General features: G+C 31.8%; 1 protein-coding gene across 2 annotated transcripts; it reads right to left on the bottom strand.

Annotated features, from left to right (window-relative positions):
• Positions 1 to 471: 471 nt before the first annotated feature.
• On the bottom strand, positions 472 to 5,495 carry LOC120079028 (phosphate transporter PHO1 homolog 9-like). 2 transcript variants are annotated; one of them, XM_039033210.1, is made up of 13 exons: positions 4,786 to 5,495; positions 4,051 to 4,372; positions 3,906 to 3,954; positions 3,754 to 3,825; positions 3,497 to 3,626; positions 3,127 to 3,247; positions 2,790 to 3,048; positions 2,611 to 2,715; positions 2,469 to 2,513; positions 2,178 to 2,327; positions 1,649 to 1,927; positions 1,414 to 1,553; positions 472 to 866 (listed from the first exon to the last, which is right to left on the bottom strand). In XM_039033210.1, exons 1-13 carry the CDS (start codon positions 5,288 to 5,290, stop codon positions 764 to 766), a joined length of 2,280 nt encoding a protein of 759 aa, XP_038889138.1. In that variant the 5' UTR covers positions 5,291 to 5,495; the 3' UTR covers positions 472 to 763. The 2 variants fall into 2 exon arrangements, with proteins under 2 accessions (XP_038889138.1, XP_038889137.1); XM_039033209.1 differs by having other exon boundaries at positions 4,726 to 5,493.
• Positions 5,496 to 22,503: the final 17,008 nt, after the last annotated feature.

Here is a 22,503-nt window from a genome sequence, read left to right as displayed (position 1 = left end):
TAAATGGTATTTGGGAGGTAATCACTTGATGAATCTTTAAATTTTAGCCACATTATTATTATTATCATACATTTTCCTCGCTTAGGAAGAGAGTTGTAAGCTTATGTCCAACTCAAGAATACTCTTGTCATACTGCATTAGATTACTTTCATTCTTTCTTTCCATTCTATGTTTTTATGGTTTTTTTTTTTTTTTTTATGTTCTTATACATTTTTCATATTTATCAACAAAACTCAGTTTCTTATATGAAATGAAGAAATTAAAAAAACTTTATGATTATGATATAGCTCCAAAAGCTATCTTGGTTGTTATGTTAAGAGTCCTCTTTCAACTCTGTACTGTAATTGTATTTGGATGAGTGATATCTAATTTTGCAGAGTCAATGTATAGAATTCAAAATGTGGAATCTGTAGGCTGATATAAGTTCAATATTCCATTAATGTGTGTGAATATTTGATATGATCTTATGACTTGATCTGATGTTACATCTTCATTGCATATAAACCTGAGTTATCAAATAAGTTTATCTGTTTCTACTTGGAAAGATCCACTCCATTTGTTTGGGGAAAGAACATAACTGCACACCTTTATTTATTTTTCTTTTTTTCACAAAGACTGGTCTCTCATTTCTCTATTTCACTATAATGAAACCAATGGAACAACGATATATTTTCTTCTACCTTTTCACTTCACACAGAGAAAACCAAGCCATGTATAACAGTAAAAACATCACTCAAAACAGTATTTGTTTGTTGTTCATACGTCAAAATCGTGTTCTCATTTCGTTCTTGTCGTATTCGAAAGGAAGAGGAACAGAGTTGAATGCCCTGAACTTCCCCACATTGTTTAGATGCTCATTCTCCATCCTGATAAAAGCAAACAAATTTTCTTTTAACTCAATCACTGCATGAAGTTGATCACAGAACTTTACAATAAACCAAGCATCAAACTTTGTTTATATCATGTTCTTTTCCCATTTGAGTATGCTCTTGTTGTTTCATTATGCTTCGTAATCGTAATGAAATGTGGCCTACTGCCAAAATTGTAATCAACAAAGCAATTTGATGGCAGAGTGGAGGGTTGTCAATTTGATTGCATTTGGAAATTACATGAGACCTACTAGCTGATACTGTTACGTTACTCTTATTGTTACTATAAGAGAATTATGAATATGACACCATTACTTTTACTGTTTTCGATGGACCCTAAACGGTAACAGAAATAGTAAATGATACCAGACAGTACAAAATGAACAACCTCAATCGTAAGCAGATTACATTTGCAAAATGTCCAAGTAAACATAATCAAAAGCAAGTCAATTACGTTTGCGATTGAGACTCATTATGATCGATCTATTCATGGCCTAAGTAAAATTTTCCCTTTTGTTGGGTAATCATGGAAAGTAGGACATACCTGAAGAAATTCCAGATTCCTCGTCGAATGATTTCCAACACAGCAACAATGGCAATTAAGGTTTGTCTATGGATAAATGGAGCTTCTCTTAAACCTAGTACTGATTGCATCCAAGCAAGTCTTAGCAAGATATTCAGTACCTACAACCCATATTTGAAACATGATTATCAGCTAAGGGACACCATAATGTTTCCTCTTCCAAGCTAAATGAAATCAGAAAGCTGGTTATCCTTACAATTGCTACAAAGTAAACACTTTTGTTAGAAATCAATAGTTTGTCTCTCAACCATGGATTTTTCGAGTTTCGTTGGAGAAGTCCCCAGTCTTCGACTATATCCCAATATGTGCCTAAAATTGTTGCAATAGCAGAACTAATTGCAGCCAGAATTCTCCAAATCATCCCCATATTCAAATCATGACCTGTTCTCATTGCAATTGCAACTATGGTTGAGAAGTATTTCAGTCCATTAAACACATGTTCTACATCTTTCTCTTCGACCAAACGTCGAAGGCACTGCAAGCATTGAACAATTTATCTCTGATGAATGCATACAATATCGTTATAGTTTGATCTTGTTATGAAATCGACAAATAAAGATAAATAGAAAAGTGTAAATAGTAAAGAATCAACACAGAGATTTACATGGTACACTGAGAGTATGTTAGCTACGTCCATAATCAGAGGGAGAATAGTTCAAGCATTGCTAGTGAGCTAGGGTCAAAATTGTATGCATTTCAATAGATATGCTAAACTAGTAGATTACCTGAAGAGTACGGATCCAGTATGGAATAATTGCAACAACAAAGAAAAAGGCTTCAAAAATTTTGCTCTGGAAGCACCTATTTGATCTTCTTATAAAGTCCCCCCACATATAGTAGCAGATGTAGAATTGTAAACTTCTGTAGGCTTGAACCTGATGTGAAATCGTATCTGGTTTAGCTTTGGTGTACAAACTTTAGACAGCCAATTTGAGATCTTTGGAAAAAAAATATGATTTCAGTCATCTAAACTAGACTTTGAAGTTCTTAAACTTTAGAGAAGCTTAATTTCAGACCTGGCTAGTGAGCTGATCTGCCAAGAAAAAGTCTTGGAGGCTAACCTGAAGACAAAATATAGATTTAAATTAGTCCTTATTGCACACTTTGGATTTGACAATAGAATTACATATGTGTAAACCTTCTCCTTCCTCCAAGTACCTTGTAGAAAGGAGCACAAACCAAATGAAATGCACTACGAACGAGGAAGAAGCGGCTCGAACGATATATGATGTCAAAAGGACAAAATATTATACAAAGAAGGGCCTGCAGAATGAGTTTAGTTTTAATGTAATAGCTGGATCATGAAGACAGAAATATATGAAATGTGCACTGCTTACAATGAGTAGAGCCAAAGGGATTGATTCAGTTATGGCTGCAAAGGTTCTAGTTCTGGGGTCTGCCTCCATATCCAAATTGGAGAGGACACAAGCCAATGTGATCACAGCAAGACCTGAACTAAGAAAAAAGACTTCCCAGTAACCCAACTCTGTCCCTTGCTTGAAGCCAAACATAAAGGTGTAATTGACATGGTAACGCCTCCAAAAGTATATATTTGCAGAGTACATCAGCATGTGCAAGACGATGAATCCGAAAAGGCTGAAAAAGGAAACATTAGTATCAACAATTATCTCAATTTCTAATGGTTGTTACTTCAAAGTAAGCATCTTGAATTACCTATAGAGAGGAAATATGTTATCCATGTATTGGACACGCCCTGGACTCTTAAAGATGTTTCTTAGATGTATGACAAGAATGATGGCCACTACAAGTGCAATCGAGCAGCCAAAGAGAAAACCTATAGCAATCAAACTTAAAGTATTAGCAAATATAGCACACTACACAAGAATTTACAGATAGCAAAATTTAAATCTAACTCTCGGAGTCTATCAATGAGTCGATCATTGATATAATTGGCTATATTTGCAATTCGGTAAAAAATATTGCTTTACACTTAATTATTAGCCTTAAAAGTGCTACCCGTTAAATTATTCTTGAAAAATAAAGCAATAAAGACATTAGCTTTGGATATAATCAGTCTTCTTACCAGAGAAGAAGGTAATTCCTTGTCTTTCCCTTCTGATTTTTCTTTTCAAAATGTCCATCCCTCTTCTACGGTTTCCATTTGCAAAGTGTTTAATGAAAACAGCCTCCACCCTTTCTACGAGCCTTGTAACCTGTTAAATCACCGATTGACCTCAAATTTTAAGCTGATAGATAAAGACAAATATAATATTATATCATCCAATATAACCGAAACATTTTGGAAAAAAGAAAGAAAAGGGACTTTGAATTGTTGCAGACCTCAACAGTGCTGCCAAGAGGAGATTTTTCCACCATTTCTAAGTAGGCCTTTGATGCTTTACGTGATGTAATCTGTATGGACACAAGATCAAAATTACTAAAGGGAAAAAGGATTGTGTTCTTGAAATATAAACATTGGTGATTGTTGAGACCTTATCATATTTCTTCATGATCTTCAAAACAGCCAGTTTATTCAAGAAACTGCAGATTCATAAGGAATAACTCCATTTATAGTTTTACAAAATTTAAAAATGGAGTAACATAATCTTGAATATGATATCAAGATTCATATATTACCTGTAGCCTTTCAGAAATCGAAGCTTTTGGTAGAATTCGATGAGAGCACGAGTCATGAGCTCTTCTGCCTTCCTCAACTCTGTCTTACTATAAGACAATTGAGATGTGGAACTCATGACCATGCACTTTAAAGTTGATATTGGTGTTTCAGGCTGGACATTAATCCTTACTTGAGGCAACAATTCTAATGAAACTGGTTTGAGTTTTTGAATGGTAGGTTGAACTATTTCTTTACTAGCCTTCCTGCGATAACTCTTTGCATCTTCCAAAGATGTTTCCTCAGCCATCTCAACTTCTTGAGTTACCTCCTTTCGCGACCGTCCTTCAAAAACATGATCTAAACAGTCAACTCTTACTGATTTTATGTCTAAGGCTAAATTAGATGTATGCTTTGATTCAAACACTCCATGAGAGGCCAGCTTACGCGCACCTCAACTAATCTAATAGGATAACCCGCCTGACCTTACAACAATTGGGTGTCAAGAAAACTCGAAAGATATTATATCCTTGGTAGGTGGCTACCATAGATTGAACCGAACCTATTCCCTCTTGGAAAATCATGTTTATTTAGTTCCCATACTTAAAAAAAGTCTCTTATAAAGTTTAGTTTAGTGACACTAACATAGTTTAACTATAGACATAGACTAGATATAAGCATAGGTATTGATAACTTACCAGGAGTCCTAGCAAAGGTGGACTTGACAGTTGAAGTAGAAGTTGAGGAAGGTATAATACCTGTAAGACTGATATGTTCATTAGAATCTTCAAAAGAACAATCTGGTTTCTCTACCTTTATCCTCAGAGCAATAAAAATATCCATTTGTTTGCTCAATTCCTCAGCTTCCTCCATTAACTCCCCCACTTCCTTCTTGTAAAACCCCACAACTTTATTCAACTCATCATCAAGTTTCCTGAAGAAATCTACCTCAATTTCACTCCCTTTTTCCAAAGATGAAGTAAACAACATGCTTTGATAACATTCTCCTTCAGACCCTCTTTGAATTATGTTTGTATGTATTGCATCTTCTTGCAGCTTTTGAAAGCTTCTTCCTCCTGTTAGTCCACTAAAAGCTCTGTATAGAGATCCTCTTCTGTTAAATTTGCTTGGTTGCTTGTCTGATGCTTCTACTTGTCTCACTTGGCTCACTTCTTTCAACAATGTTTTGAGTTGATTATAATCCAGGTATGCTTCTTGCCATTCTGGTACCATTTGTGATAAAAACTCTTTCCCAAACTTCATGTTTTGTTCAATGAAATGAAATTCTCTGCCTTTTGCTGTTGGAAATGAATGGCATTTGATGATGATTCTAGCTAGGAATTTCCCTTCTCTTTGTTTTTTGTATTATCTTTTGAATGGTATTCAGTGAAAGACAAAAACTAAATTTATAGATTTTTGTTCTTGTTCATGTTGAGAAAAGTTTGGAGACTTTTAGTATTTGACATGAGGATGTCCTACCTTAATTATCAAGCACACAACTTGGTCCTGCTTTTAAATTAGTAAGGGAAAATATTTAGGTGCAGCACCACCTAATATAAAATTGCCAATAAAAAAATATTTTTTTCCCAAAAAAATTCCTAACTTTTTTTTGGTAAAAATGTGGAGAGTACTAAGCTCACCCATCATTGCTCATTAGCAACACTTTTGATTGTAAAGTAATAATTTAGTCCATCAAAATACGTACTTTCGAATATATAATAATTTAGTCTTAAAACTTTAGTAAATAATAATTTAATCCTTATACTTTATAATTACTAATGATTTAGTCTCTGTTATACAAGTAATAACTTAATCATTATACTTGACAATTGGTAATGATTTAATTCTTCTTGTAAAAAATATCATTAAGATCTAATGAAAATTTTCACACATGTAGATCGATAAATTGATTGAAAATCAACTTTATTTGTAAGTTATAAAAACTAGGTTATGCAATAAAAGTTGACGCTTAATTTTGATGAGATTTTTGTTATGATAGAGACTAAATTATTAAAAATTTCGAAATATAGAGAATAAATTGTTACTTGTTAAAATTCAAGAACTAAATTGTTACTTTTTATCAAAACTTAAAGACCAAAAGTGATTTTTTAACACCAATTAAACAATACTTAGATGTATTCTCGATTGCATTCTTCTTGTTTTTTTTTAACCCACCCCAACTACACAATAGGAAAAAAAAATCAGAATTGTTGTTTAGAAAGTAAGAAATAGTAATTTTTTTATAATAGGTACAATCTAAGATGCATACAAATATTTTGTATCGATTAACTTTGCATTCGAGTTTTTGACCGCGCGTCAACTGCGGTGTTGTTTTTAAAGAAAATTTATTTTCTAAGAACATGAGAGAAATTGGAAAATACAAGCATGACCTAAACTATTTCTCCCCCATGAAAATTATAGGGAGAAAAGTTCAAGGATTGAAGTTGTTGAAGATAATTATTATGAATGGGATAGCCCCATTATTGGCTGACTAATTCAACAATAATTATTGATACACATGCTATGGCCTATACTTTTCAAACGTTTGTGTTGAAATAGAGTCAATGTCACCTTTATAGAAGGTATATCACAATAAATGAAAGGAAATTTGAAAAGTAGGATCCTTTTATTTTTACGTTTATTAGTGTTTACCATCGTTCTGCATTTGTACGGAAAGATGGACCCCAGTTGAAAATCCATAATCAAGTAATATAATTTGAATGACGAACGTGAGGTGATCATTGAATTGCATCTGAAATTTTCGTCGTATCATTACTGTTATAGTTATGGTTATAATTATCATTATTGTTACGGTTTTAACGAAAATATTATGAATTTCGACACATTTATTGTTACATTTCCATTACGGTTACGATTTGGCTCTCAAAGTTTAAGGTAATTATAATAGTAACGGTAAATTTGACAAAATTCTAAATTTTAAGGAAATACGATAAAAAACGATCTAATTGCACTTGTGATTGAGACTCACTATGATTGATCTGTCAATAAAATTCGAATACAATTATACCCATGATTTAATTAGTAAACGTGGCCTAAGGTATTAATAGTATCTCTCAATTTTTTTTTTTTTTAAAAAAAAAACTCTTTCATGATATTTATAATTATGTAAATGTCAACAATATATATATATATATATATATATATATATATATATTTCTAAACTTTGAGAATTGTATCCATAGTTGATGTATGTATATGAATCTTAATTAACTAAAAATAATTATCAATCTTGATTAAATTGCAATGACTTTTATTTTGCTAATGTCTATCGTGATCTATCGCCTGGGTTTTATTTCTTAAAATTCGTGGTTTGTAAACAATAAAATTATTCTATTAATCAATATAGATGTGTATTGAAATTTGATTCAATAAAATTATTATTAAATGTTTAAATTACTTATTTTGTTTTAGAAATAACCCAAATCTAATAAACTAAGATCCACGACTATTATACGAGTACTTGAACTTTGTGGAGACATAAGAGTGGATCAAGTTCAAGTAAATAGTCAAAATGGTTTATAGTATATGAATAAGGTTGGGTACCTTATTTTGGGGACACTATCGGATGCGGCCCACTTTGTAGATGTTACAATTATTGTAAAGTGTTACAAACGAAGTGGCCTGATTCATTCATGTGGAGACATGCGAGTGAAGGCGTTCTATGGAAAGAGTTTGTATAAGATCGGACCAAGAAATTAGTCACTCTTACTTTATAACACCGTTTACTGTTTAAGACTGACTATTCCAAAACGATAACCTACGTAACTTGTCCTTAATCTTGAGCTAACTATGAACTTCTGTTTATTCAGAAATATCCTTAGATTTTCATGAGTGAGGGTTAGTTCAACAACATCAGCTCAATAAGTCTCCCATTTCAGAGGTAAGACCAGATAGATAGTTGGGGATATATGGTGCAAGATGGAATTCATTTCTACCCGCATTAAGGATAGTAGAGAGGTTGTTCCCTTAATTGCTGATTCCAGGTCTTGAATAACAGGGCCCACCCTCTCATTAGCTCAAGAGGGATTCGGTTTAGTGATTGGATCACAAACCAATTGTTCATTAAAGTATCAGTGGGACTTAAGGAACAAGAAGTAATCTTGGGGATAAAACAACTTTTGACCAACCGTTATTATGAAAAACCTATGAAAGATTGACTGATTATGGTTATATCGAGTGGACACAATTATATCTCCAATGAGGAGAGTGCAACAACTGGGCTTTACAGGAGTGACTGGGTAGTTAATAAATATTGGTTAATTAAGTTAAAAAATTTAGCCAGTTAATCTCGGATTGTTAGAGCCCATGATCTGTAGGTCTATTAGATCCGCTTACTAGCTCACAAACGGATAAACCTTCGAATAACGTGATGAGACAATTTGAAATGTTCAAATTTGAATTGAGGAAATCATTAATTATATGTGATATAATTACACGTATAGTTATCGAATTAAATGAAATTGGAGAATTAGATAATATTTAAATTTGATTTAAATATTAATTACATGAATAATAATTCATAATTGTGGAATTGGTATTTTAATAATTTAATATTGGATATTAAATTATTTTAATTAATTAAATCAATTAATTTTATTTAAAAATTGAAAATTTGAATTTTATGGAAATTTAAATTTAGAAAATCAAAATTTATTTTAATTTAATTTTTGAAAAATTAAATTAGAACTAAATTTTAATAAATCGGTAAATTGATTTTAAATTATTTTTAAATAAAATTATTTTTTAAAATTTGAAATTTGGAAATTTCAAATAAGTGGGTTTTTCCAACAATTGATATTCAAGATTCCATTCTAATCCACTCACTTGATGTGGATTTGGTGTCAATTTGTTATGCAATTTGATTGCACTATCAAACTAAACAAAACCAGTGGTTGTTGGTTGAGAAAATAACATGCAAATGAATTTGTTTTCTGATTTTTTTTGAAGAAGTGTTCTTCAACTTTGAAGCTGAAAAAATCAGTTCTTTTTCTCCAAGATTCCTCAGATTATAACTCATTTTGGATCCCACAATCTAATCTAAGGTCCAAGAGAATAGTAGAGAATATTAAGTGGTGGTCTAGATCCTTTTGGAGTGAAGATTGGAGCTGAATTTGTGGATTGAAGAAGGTCTTCAAAAGTATATTATCAGAAACCCTCTTTTCTATTCTTATGAACATACTTTCTTAGTTGCTAAAATTGATTAATTAGAGTATTTAATGATTTTGTTTGCTTCTGTTAATTGCATGCTAACTTTAACACACCCATTGTTAGATGTCTATCGTGGTCTATCATTGTCTATCACTAATAGACAATGATATTTTGCTATGCTTGAAATGGAAATTACCGATTTTGGCCCAAAACATTTTTTCCAATTCAAGGGTAACCTCATTTTAAAAATCTAATTTTTTTTAACATCTTTTCCATCTTTTCAGACTTTAAGTGGGGAGATCTACCACTTAAAAATACCATTTTGCCCTCAATTTAAATCAATATATTCATCTTTTCATGGAAGCTAGGGTTTTTCTACTTCTCTTCTTCTTCTCATTTAGTTTAATCTATTTATCTTCCCGTGAAAACTTCAACCATTGTTGGACTCCCTTCTCTCAAAGAAGATCCATCTTTTGTGGTCGTTGGACGTATTCTGTTTTTCCTTCACCCGATTCGGATTTTAACAAAAGGTATGCAAGTACCTTTCCCATTTCCTATCTTTCTAAATGATTAATCGATTATATTTTTTATAGGGGGAGTTTGTGTGATTTCTGGTAGCAATGTGTAGTGAAAAACCCAAACCCTTTTTCAACCTTTTAACTTTAACGAATTTAAAAGAATTTCATGACACAAATATCCTATGTGGGGTAAAGGGTAAATGTTCGTCTGAGTTTGATTTCACATTTTCTGGGGTGCATTGAACTTCACGAGATAAATATCTCTGTGAAGTTATTGAAAATATTTGTCTCATGAAAGTATTTGCAATAGTGGGAAGTTTGTAAAATAGCTTGAAAGCTCTCTGTCGTTTGTCTCGTAAAGTTATAAGTTCATCTTATGAAGTTACTTCACGAGACAAAAGACTTATTACTAACTCAACTTTACGAGACAAAGGACTACTTTTCAACACAAAAGAAAAATAAAAGACTATGTTTCAACATACCTGCCTCTTTTGGAACTCTAAAAAATGAAAGAAATTGTTCATCTAAACTTGGAACCCTCTGAAAAGGATCATTCCTTTGAAGTTGGGACTCTCACATAAAGCATTTCTATCTTGAAAACAAAATGTTGGGTTTTATGTCCTAAACCTTGTGGTTTATAAATAATAAACTTATTATGTTATTAATAAAGATGTTATTAAGGTTTTATTCAATAAAGTTGTTATTGAATAAATGAATTGCTCATTTCATTTTAGAAAGAACCTAAATCCAATAAACTAAAAATTCATGGCTATTATATGAATACTTGAACTTTATGGGGCGACATAAAGATGGATCAAATTCGAGCAGATAGCCAAAACGGTCTATAATATATGAATAAGGTTAGATGCCTTATTCTAGTAACACTACCGGATGCGACCCACTCTGTAGTTGTTACGATTTATTGTAAAGTGCTACAAACGAAGTGATCCTGATTCATTCATGTAGTGACATGAGAAGCGGGAGTGTCCTTGCAATGAGTTTGCATAATATTAGACCAAGAAATAAGTCACTCTTACTTTATAACGTTGTTTACTGTTTAAGACTGACTATTTCAAAATGATGACCTAGGTAACTTGACCTTAATCTCGAGCTAACTATGAACTCTTATTTATTCAGGATTATCCTTAGATTTGCATGGGTGAGGGTTGACTCAACAGCGCAGCTCAATAAGCCTTTCATTTCAAGGGTAAGATCGAGTAGATAGTTGGAGACATAGGGTGTAAAACAAAATTCACTTCTACCTGCTTTTAGGGATAGTAGAAAGGTTGTTCCTTTAAGTGCTAACTCCAAGTCTTGAACAAGGGGTCTCACTCTCTCATTAGCCCAAAGAGGGGCTCGGTTTAGTGATTGGATCGCAAACCAATTATTTTATTAATTGATCAGTGGGACTTAAGGAGAAAGATGTAATCTCGGGGGTAAAACGGCTTTTGAGCTAGTCGTTATTACAAACAACTTGTGAAGGGTTAACTTACTAATCATGGTTATATCGAGTGGACACAATATATCTACGGTAAGGGGAGTATAACTACTGGACTTTAGTGGAGTGACCCGATAGTTAACGAATGGTGGTTAATTAAGTTAAAGAGTTTAGCCGGTTAATCTAAGAAGCGTTGGAGCCCATGATCTATAGGTCTACGAGGTTCCCCTACTAGCTCATATCGGAATAAACCTTAGAACAATGTGACGATCGAATTTGAAGTGTTCAAATTCAGTTTTTGGAGTAAAGTGTTAAATATATACAATATATTTAACCTAATGTTTAATTGTGAATTAAACCTAAAAAGAGAGAATAGGAGATATTTAAATAACATTTAAATATGAGAATTATGAATAGGGATTCAAATTGATTGGGATTAGTGTTGGATTTAATATTAAATTAAATTAATTAAATTATTTAATTAATTATTTAAGATTAATGTAATTTTAAAACTAATTATTAGAACTAATTTTGAAATTAAAAGAAATTGGTCAAAATTGCATTAAAAGTCAAAATTGTTAACTAGGTAAAAAATGCAATGAAAGTCAAAAAGTCAAAATTGTTGACTTTGGACAATGAGAGTCAAACTTTGACCTTTGACCAAGTTGGTGGAAAAATCCAACATTTTTTAGTGGAAAATTCCAACTTTTGCATTGCTAAATGTTGTCTTCAATTGAAGACACTTATCCCACTAATCGCACTTTGAGTTAGTGAATTTTTTAGTGTCAAATTCTCATCAAATTCAAAATTACATGTTTAGCATGAAATGATCTTTAAAAGCAAGAGTTAATGTTTTTTAAAACTTTTGGCTAAGTGGAATTTTATGAGATTATATGATAATCTCAACCCTTATTTTCTCTCAAATACTTATCATTTTCTTCTCCAAATTAATCACTCACTGGATCCCACCATCACGTTCTAAGGCCAGAGAATAGTCTCTCGTGGTGGTCTACGAACCATTGTGAGGAGATTGAAGCTAATTTGGAGAAGTTTTGAGTCTACAAAGGTTGTATATCTTCTTTCCCTTTATACTTGTTTTAATTGCATGTTTATCCTTTGAAATTAACCTAATTAGAGTACTTTAGATCTATTATTTCTTCCACTGCGCATGTGTTCATTTCATCACATGTGAAACTGAATGTTGAAGCTAATTTAAGCTAATTTAAGATATGTGAGTTGGGTAAGTTAGGTGATTTCATATTCAAGACAATTGAACGACCATATATTGAGGAGCAAAATGGTATTTTCACAGGGTGGATCCCTCCACTTAAAGACTGAAAAGATGGAAAAGAGGTTAAAAAAAGTAGATTTTAAAAATGAGGTTACTTTTGAATTAGAAAAAAACTTTTCAGGTCAAAATTGGCAATTTCCCTGCTTGAAAATATTTTCAGCAGTTTATCACTTAAAACAATTACCTTTACTAAATTAATTTTATTTATTTTCAAATATAATAGCTATGTTCTGATATTATCTTAAATCACTAATCACCAAAAAATTTAAGTTAATGAATAAAAATAAATTTAATTATAACGAACACAAGGGAAAAAAAAGGATTATTCAAACCTAATAGCGAAACTTGAACCACCAGTTGATTTTGATCAATGGCGAGTAGAAGAAGATCAATATTCATCGTTATCCATTGTCCAAGCGAATATTGATCACCAACAACCTAATTTCTTTTAAGTCTGGATCACCCTTCTGTTCATTCTACATTCAACCACCTACATTTTCTTTTTTACTGAAGCTTCAATTAACGCTTTAGAGGTAAGTGATAAGAGCATAAGCAATTTTCTTCTAGCCTCCTGTAATTCTTGGGTTTAGTTTACTTCAAACCTTGGTGACGTTGAAGGAATGGAAATCTCTATAACGATCGGAATAGGAATCGGAATCGGAATGTGAATAGAGACGCCGAAGGAATGAAAATCTTGCAATTTTTTCATTTTCTTCTGGGTTTTGAGTTCGTGTTGTTTGCTAATGCTCCAATTGGTTTTTTTTTTTTCATTGTGAGAAAATTTTATATAAATCCAATAATCAAGCAACAAATAAAGAATCTAACTAGATAGATACGTTAATTATGTACCAGTTGAGCTACGCTATAAAATCATCTTAAATAAAATATTTATTGGATTAAAAGTAGTTGTATTGATTATGAATATCTTTTTCTCGTTGGATATTTAGCGAATTTTGAGTGAGTCACTATAAAGTCTATCTTAACATATATCAATTATCAATTAGTCTTGGAGTTAATAAGGATCTTGAATATAGTCCAAGTATGTGCAAGCCAGCTCAAAATTTGGTTTGACTTTTTAATCCATCAACGCCATCTTTCTTAAATACAATAATTTAATTCTTAACCAAGTTCCAAAAATAAAAATAAATTTTTAAAAGCTATTTTTTTAATTTTCAAAATTTAGTTTGACTTTTTAATCCATTAACAAAAAGTAAATAATAAATAAAGAAATTTAGAGGTGAAAATAGTGCCTATATTACTATGGGCTTAATTTAAAAAAAAAAATAATTATCAAACGAGACCTTAATTATACTAAACTCGCCTTGGAGAAGTAAATTTTTCAAAAGTACTCATGAAAAATGGAGCATTCTCTTGGAAAGTTGTTCAAATTTCATGAAGACAAAAATCAATTGTGCTAGCTGTGGCATAAACCTATTGGAATTTTATCAAAAATAAATAAAACAATAATAATCAATATATTCTTGTATGTGCCCATTAATAAATATATTAGTGTGAGTTGTGTAATTACTTATATTGTGAAATTGAGATACGGAGAAAATATAATATAATAATAAATATAATATAATATAACTAAAATTATAAAATTGGATAATTTGAAAACTAATGAAATTTTGAAGTGGATTTCTCACAAATGTGCATTCTTTTGAGATCCACCAAAATCACTATTTATAGGCAAAGTGGCAAGTAGGATGTGAACTTACATGGACACCAAACATGAATTATTACAAGACACATGGACAATATGAAAAATGACACATGGCTTTTAGGATACTAAGCATTGAACATCTATTTATATGATATTTATAATTCTCTCTCTATATATATATGAAATATGTCTCCTTAAAACCCAATGGGAAAAAATCCGACTGAAGAAAAAATAATACATATTTCGTATAATACATATTTCGTATAATACATACTCTTAAAAGAATACAATATATTTATTATCCTTCACAAAAACATTACTTAAGGTCTCTGAGTCACTGCATTCCAATGTTGTGTACCAATTTTTGAAAAGTTGCAGTTGGTAATGCATTTGTAAATAAATTTGCCAGGTTATCCTTCGAAAAAATTTGTTGTACAGTAATGTTGCCATTTTTTTCAAGATCATGAGTGTAGAAAAGCTTCGGTGAAATATGTTTTGTTCTAACTTCTTTAATATATTCTCCTTTGATTTGGGTCATGCAAGTTGTGTTGTCTTCATGTAATATTGTTTTACGAATGTGATGAGTCATTGACCTTAGCTATACACATTCTCAACTAGCCACGTGAATTACAAGAATTTCAGCATGATTTGAAGAAGTGACCGTTATGGTATGTTTCACAGATCGTCGATTCCTCCACATGTGAACAAATAACCAGTTTGAGATCTAGCTTTGTGTGGATCAGATAAATATCCATAATCTGCATAACCAACTACATCAAGTTTCACCGATCACCGATATAACAATTCCTCCACATGTGTACAAATAACCTGTTTGAGATCTAGATTTGTGTGGATCAGATAAATATCCAGAATCTGCATAACCAACTACATAAAAAATTTGATTTATTTGAATAAACTAAAAAAACCCATATCGATTGTTCCTTAGAGATAACGGAGTATATGCTTAATTTTGTTCTAATGTCTTTTTGTAGAAGAAGAACTATATTTAGCTAATAAATTTACTGAAAATGCAATATCTGGTCTTATAATTAGCAAGATACATAAGTGCACCAATTGCACTAAGATATGGTACTTCAGGACCAAGAAGTTCTTCATTATCTTCTCGAGGTTGAAATATATATTTCTTTATAGCCAATGAACTGACTTCCATTGGATATTTAATCGATGTCATTTGTCCATATAAAATCTAAAAATTTTCTTGAGTTGATTGATGAATAAATTTTCCATCTGTTAAATGCTTAATTTGCAAACCAAGGCAAATGTTTTTATTTTTTTCAAGATCATTCATCTCAAATTCTTTCTTAAGATATTCTATTGCCTTTGAAAGGTTTTCATGAATTCTAATTATATTCAAGCCATCAACATATACAGTTATAATAGCAAATCCTGATTGTGATTTCTTTATAAAAACACACTGACATATTGAATTATTTTGATATCCTTCATTCAATAAATATCCACTCAGGCGATTGTACCACATCTGTCCTGATTGTTTCAATTCATATAGTGATCTTTGTAACTTTATTGAATACTATTCCCGGGAATTTGATGTATATGTTTCAGGTACCCTAAATCCTTCTGGGATTCTCATATAAATATCATTATCAAAAGATCCATATAAATATGTTGTGACTATATCCATAAGATGCATATCTCGACTTTTATACACAGTCAAGCGAATTAAATATCATAACGTAATTGCATCTATCACTGGAGAATATGTCTCCTCATAATCAATACCAGGTCTTTGTGAAAAATTTTGTGCAACTAGTCTTTCTTTGTATCTTGTGACCTCATTATTTTCATTTTATTTTCTCACAAATACTCATTTATATCCCATAGGTTTGATACCTCTAGTGTTCAGATTACTGGTCCAAAAACCTACTCTTTTGAAAGTGAGTTTAGTTCTACCTCGATTACTTCTTTCCACTGAAGCCAATCTTTTCCATGTCGACATTCTTCAATAGATTTTGGTTCAGGATTCTCATTTTCAGATATAATATCAAGTGCAACATTATACACAAAAATATTGTCAATAACTACATTAGTTCGATTTCATCTTTTTCCTGTCATGATATAGTTTATTGAAATCTTATTATTATCTTTAGGTATTTCACTTTTCTCACTAGTCATGTTGAAGATTTCTTTATGGGTATTTACATTATCAACCAAGTCTTTTTTACTATTTCACTTTTCTCACTAGTCATGTTGAAGATTTCTTCATGGGTATTTACATTCTCAACCAAATCTTTTTTACTATTAGTTATTTTTTCGTTTTCAAGGATTTTTATCATTGGAACACACTGGTCTACCACGCTTATGGCATGTCCCAGACTCATTAGCGATAACTTGTTGTTTTGGGATATCAATTTTTTATAGAACATTTGCAATTGGTATATGTGATTTAGTTACTTTTTTGCATCTATAAATGCATCTGGCAATTGATTTACTATATTTTGCAAATGAGTTATTTTCTGAACTTCAAGTTCACATTGATCTATACGGAGATCTAAATGAGACAATAACGATGCATTCCATGTAATTTTTTTTCCAATTCCTTAGTTCCTCCCACTAATGTTGAAAAATTTGTCTCATTAGAATGACAATAAAAAAAATCGTGCAGTAAATGCATCACCCGTCAGGGGTTCAAGATGTTTAATAATTGATGGGGAATCGCATCCAATATATATTCTGAACCTCCTCTGAGGACGCATCTTAATGCGTTGTGGTGGAGCACTTGGAATATATACTGCACCCAAAAATTCTTCGATGGAAAATATTTAGCTCACGACCATAAACTAATTGTAATGTGAGTACTTAAGATAAGCTATTGACCTAATGCGTATAAACGATGCTGCATGCAAAATAGCATGCCCCATACAAATGAAAGAAACTTAGCTCTCATAAGTAATGATCTTGCAATTAATTGCAAATGTTTCATGAATGATTCTGCTAAACTATTTTGTGTGTAAATATGAGCTACAGGATGTTCAACACTTATCCCAATTGACATCCAATAATTATAAAAAAACTTGGGATATAAATTCACCAGTATTTTCAAGACGAAAGATCTTAATTGTATAATCAGGAGATTGTGTTCTTAACTTAATTATTTGAGCAAGTAATCTTGCAAATGCAAGATTTTAATTTGATAATAAGCACACGTGTGACCATTTACTAGATGCATCTATTAATACCATAAAATATCTAAATGGTCTACTTGGTGGCTTAATAGGTCTACATATATCACTATTTTAACCAATGATGATCTAATTATTAATTTGCCTTGAGAGCAAACATTACATGATAATTCATTAGAATTGAAGAATTATCTGATTCTTCAATTGGTGTCCATTTGAATTCTCAATAATTCTCCTCATCATTATAGATCCTGGATGACTCAATCGGTCATGCCAAATTGTAAATATGTCTGAATTCATGAACTTCAGGTTCATTGTTGCATATGTTTCAATTACTCGAATATAAGTATAATAAAATCCAGAAGATAAAACAGACAATTTTTCCAATATACATTTTTCATTTGAGATAGTAAAGATAATATATAGATATTTCCTATTATTCTTACTATCAATCTCAAGACAATAACCATTGTAATGTATATCTTTAAACTTATAAGATTTCTTTTTTATTGACTAGAGAACAATGCATTGTCGATTGTAAATTTTGTTTCTTTAGGAAAAATAATATTTGTTTTTCCAAAACTTTCGATCAAGTTTGCAAAACCTGATATTGTATTTACTTTTGCTTTTAGCATTGTCAATTTGGAAAAGTATTTTTTATTTGTAAGTATTGTGAGTGTAGTTGGACCATTTGCCAGAAACAGATCTTCTTTACTCATTTTTTAAACACCCAACATATGAAAATGGTCCATGTTTCTTCATTAAAAGAAAATAATTATAATAAGAAAAACAACACTTAAAATATACAAAAGTTACTAAAATAAATATGAAGATAGATAAAAGAAAACAACATTAAGTCTAGATATTCTCAAAGTCAAAAGAAACACTTGTTGTTCTACCAACTATGTCAATCTTCTCTTTAAAAGATTTAAAGAAGTCCACCATATCCAAATTTGTCATGTGGGATAGGTCAAATATGTCATTATCTTGATATGCAAAATTTGCTTTTGCATTTTTTTCCTTTTTCCTTTAGGGAAGTTTGATAGAGGTCTACTAAGTGTTTTGATGTATGACAGGTACGTGATCAATGTTCAGTCATTCCCCATCGGAAGCACTTTCAACACTCTTTGAACTTTTATCTTGTGGAGCTTTTCCTTTGTGATCATCATTTTGTGTAATTCTTTTCCAATTTAAATGATTAGAACGACCATCACGAAAATAATAATTATTTCTTCCTTTATCATGGTTATGACCTCGACCACGATTATTAATATTCACAATATTCACTTCAAGGAATGGTGTTGTTCCAGTTGGTCGAGATTTGTGGTTCTTCATCAAGAACTCGTTATTTTGTTTGGCTACAAGAAAACATGAAATTAGTTCAGAATATTGTTTAAAACCTTTCTCTCAATATTGCTATTGCATGAGCATATTCGAGACATGAAATGTAGAAAATGTCTTCTCTAATATATTAGTATCATTAATTTTTTCTTCGCATAACAACAATTTTGAATTGATTTTAAATAATGCGGAATTGTAATCATTTACTGATCTAAAATATTGTAGCCTCAAATGCATCCACTCATAACGGGCTTTAGGAAGAATAACTTGTAAGATTTTATGTCTTAAAATTTGTGGTTTGTAAACAATAAAACTTATTCTGAAAATTCAATAAGTTGTTATTGAATATATGAATTGCTTATTTTGTTTTAGAAATAAATCCAATAAACTAAAATATCCATGACTATTACATGAGTGCTTGAACTTTATGTGAAGACATAAAAGTGGATTATGTTCGAGTAAATAGCCAAAATGATCTAAACTATATGGATAAGATTGGGTGCCTTATTCTGGTAATACTATCGGATGTGACCCATTCTGTAATTGTTACAAGGAGTTGTAAAGTGCTATAGACGATGTGATTCTAATTCGTACATGTTATGACATGAGGAGTGGAAGCGTCTTATGCAATAGGTTTATACAAGATCCATATCCTGGTTTAATTTTGGCTTGTGGATGTTTTTTCATGAGTTATATGAAAATGGTGCACTGATATGGTTTTCTGAGATTTGGCATTTAAATTCTTTTTTATTCCTTTGTTAAATTTGTAATTGGCTCTTGATTGATGAGCTTATATGTGTGCTCAAGAGTCTGTAATTTATTTGGAGTCATTAGTGTTGAAATTAAGTTGTAATTGAAGAAATAAGTGAAGAAGGTCGAGTTGTAGAAAACTATTCGTGAGCTTCTGTCCAGGCAGCATTGCAATGCTGCCCTTGAGCATTGCTACGTTGTTCATATTCGAGCGAGAATCGAGTTTCATCGAGGAATGAGGAGCGAGTTTTCAACCAACCAGCAACAAGGATCGAGTTTGAACCAGTTTTGACCGAGCGATCGAGTTTGAACCATTGATTGAACGAAGAATCGAGTTTGAACCGATTTGACCAGGCGAGGATGAGTGAGCTTTGACTTTTTTTTACCAGTTTTCTTATTGTCTGGTCCGATTCAGCCTCAAATGGGTTTTGACTTGTCCAATTCAATCAATTCTGGTTTGGTTCAAGCTGTTCGAGTTCCGTTTGGGGCGGTTCGAGCAGTCCGAAAGTATTTTCGAGCTGTTTCTTGCTTTTTTTGTAATAATTAGTCCTTTGTTTGATTGAAAATGCCAAAATTAAAACCATATCAGTACGTGTTTAATTATTTATACATAAAGTATGCCATGTAGATTTAAAATCTCACCTTGAAAGTATGTTATAAAGTGTTATAATATGTAGTATGCATGTTTAAGGTTTCTTTTATCTAATATAAGTGTTATATTAAATATTAAATGCCTTTGATGTATATTGTGGATGTTTAGCATGTCTAAAAATTTTGTAAGTTGTTATAAAATTGGGTTACATTTAAAATCCATAACAAAGAATAGTTGCATGCTCACGTAGGTTAACCACTTGTTTTAATAATTAAAATAGGTAGTTAAACTTGTAAAACTAGGGTTACAAATTCAACCGATATATAATCTTGTCTAAGGCTGGAGGTATTTAAGTTGACGGTCTAGGGAATACCTCATACCTGGGAATTATGGTCGAATAATTGAGCATTGTTAACCAGTTTATGAGCAATACGTGAGCGATGTGAGGTTTAAAAACTAGTTTATCACATAGATATCATAGGTTAAATCCAAATATAAACATTATACTTGGATAAACACCTAGACTTAGGTTTTTTAATTAGCCGGAATAAGCCTAAGGAAATGTATACCTTGTTCAATGTTAGAACACTTCAGTGGAAGTTTAATAACATATATGATATACTATTAGAACACTTCAGTGAAAATAAATAACATATATGATATGTTAGAACACTTCAGTGGAGATTAATAAACATATATGATATGATTATTTTTAGCTCTCACTCCCTAAGAGTTCATGATCGAAATTCATGTTTCACTTCATGTCACCCTGGGAGTGAGCTCCATTCGAAAATGTTTACATGAATCAAGATTTTGGTGAATGGGGAAAATTGTTCACCTTAAAATCAAATGTGATGTTTTGATTTTAATTTTCACGTTCTCAAGATGTTCACACCGAGAGGTTCATGCGGCACTTCGTGTCATCCTGGGAGTGACCTCCATTCGGAAAGTGTTTGCGAGAATTAATCGAGGTGAATGAGGGGAAGTTGTTCAATAGAAAATCAAATATATGATATATTGATTTCAATTCTCATGTCCCTAGATAATTCCCATCGTGAGATTCGTACAACACTTCGTGTCACCCTGGGAGTGACCTCAAAAAGTGTTCGTTATGAGATCAAGATCAAAGCGAATAGGGGAAGTGGTTCATAGTAAGTGGGTGAAGGATATGTGTCAACATATCCTATGGTCTCTTCTGTTGGTTTGGACCATGAAATTCCTATGTTGTGCTTGCTTGTTGTCTTTAAGTCGGCCTCGTTAGTCATTTAACGACTACTATCCCCTTGGAGGGTTTTAATATAGGATTCAGAACAAATCAAACTCCAGAAATGGATAGGATTTCTAAAGTCGTTTTCAACTTTGACTTTCCAATTCGGGAGCATTGTTGAGGCTGACTTCTGGGGTCTGAAAACAGAGGGTTACACTTACAGAATTACTAAAGAGTTATTAATCTCTGACAAAAATCGGTAGCTGAATGACTATCAGAATATGAGTTATTCTGGATATAGTACTAGTCAAGAATGTCTTGTTGTAATATCGTTGTAAAAAAATAATATTGGGTATATTGTTACTTTGTCAAAACTTGATTGAGTTTAAAAAGCAGTTCACTGATAAAATTTGTTTATATTTTTTAGAATGACGAGTTCATTAGTACAATTGTTGGCGTTTGATAAACTTATTGGGAATAATTATGCCACTTGAAAAACAAACCTGAATACTATATTGGTGATAGATGATCTATGGTTCGTTTTAATAGAGGAGTATCCTCCCATTCCTAGATCAAATGCAACCGAACTATTCGGGATACATACAACAGAATGAATTAGGGCTAATGACAAAGCCTGTACCTATATCCTTGCCAGCATATTTGATGTCTTAGCAAAGAAACACGGGAGTATAGGTATTGTCAAAGAGATTATGGAATCTCTCTGTGGGATATTTGGACAATCGTTCTTCTCCTTGAGGCATGGCTATTAAATACGTTTACAACTACTGTATGAAAGAAGGGACCTTTGTTAGAGAACCTGTCCTGGATATGGTGGTCCATTTCAATGTGGCAGAAGTAAATGGGGTTGTCGTTGACGAGAAAAGTCAAGTTGTTTTATTCTAAAATCTCTTCCGAAGAGTTTTCTGCAGTTCTGTACGAACGCGCTCATGAATAAAATAGAGTATAACTTGACTACTCTACTCAATGAGCTACAAGCTTACTAGACTATGATAAGGGCTAAAGGTCTGAAACCAGAAGTAAATGTTGCTATTGCTGAGAAGAAAGAAACGTCCTCCAAAAAGCCTGATATTGCTTCCTCTTCACAAGACTAAGTTGCAGATAAAGGAAAATATTTCCATTGCAACGAAGAAGTGCACTGGAAGAGAAACTGCCCGCAGTACCTTACTGAGAAGAGAGTAAAGAAAGCAAAACAGTGCAAACTAGTTCTTGAAGATTGCTTGTTGTTTTCATGATGACCAGTGGGAGATGTTGCTGTCTGAAGATGATCTTATTTACTTTTGTTATTGTAATAAGAGTTAGTTTATCTTGTTGTAAAAGAACAA

Source organism: Benincasa hispida, chromosome 6 (assembly GCF_009727055.1).
Source record: "Benincasa hispida cultivar B227 chromosome 6, ASM972705v1, whole genome shotgun sequence".
In the NCBI taxonomy this organism is placed as follows: domain Eukaryota; kingdom Viridiplantae; phylum Streptophyta; class Magnoliopsida; order Cucurbitales; family Cucurbitaceae; genus Benincasa; species Benincasa hispida.
This window is presented reverse-complemented; position numbering and strand designations above follow the sequence as displayed.

What these genes read in the sequence shown, in the direction of transcription:
- LOC120079028 (XM_039033209.1), bottom strand. Translation starts at nt 5,290, where the DNA reads ATGAAGTTTGGGAAAGAGTTTTTATCACAAATGGTACCAGAATGGCAA. An exon ending in CTCTTGGCAGCACTGTTGAG is followed by an intron (nt 3,627 to 3,753) that starts GTCTGCAACAAT and finishes GTGATTTAACAG; the next exon opens with GTTACAAGGCTCGTAGAAAG. An exon ending in TCCCTTTGGCTCTACTCATT is followed by an intron (nt 2,716 to 2,789) that starts GTAAGCAGTGCA and finishes CTCATTCTGCAG; the next exon opens with GCCCTTCTTTGTATAATATT.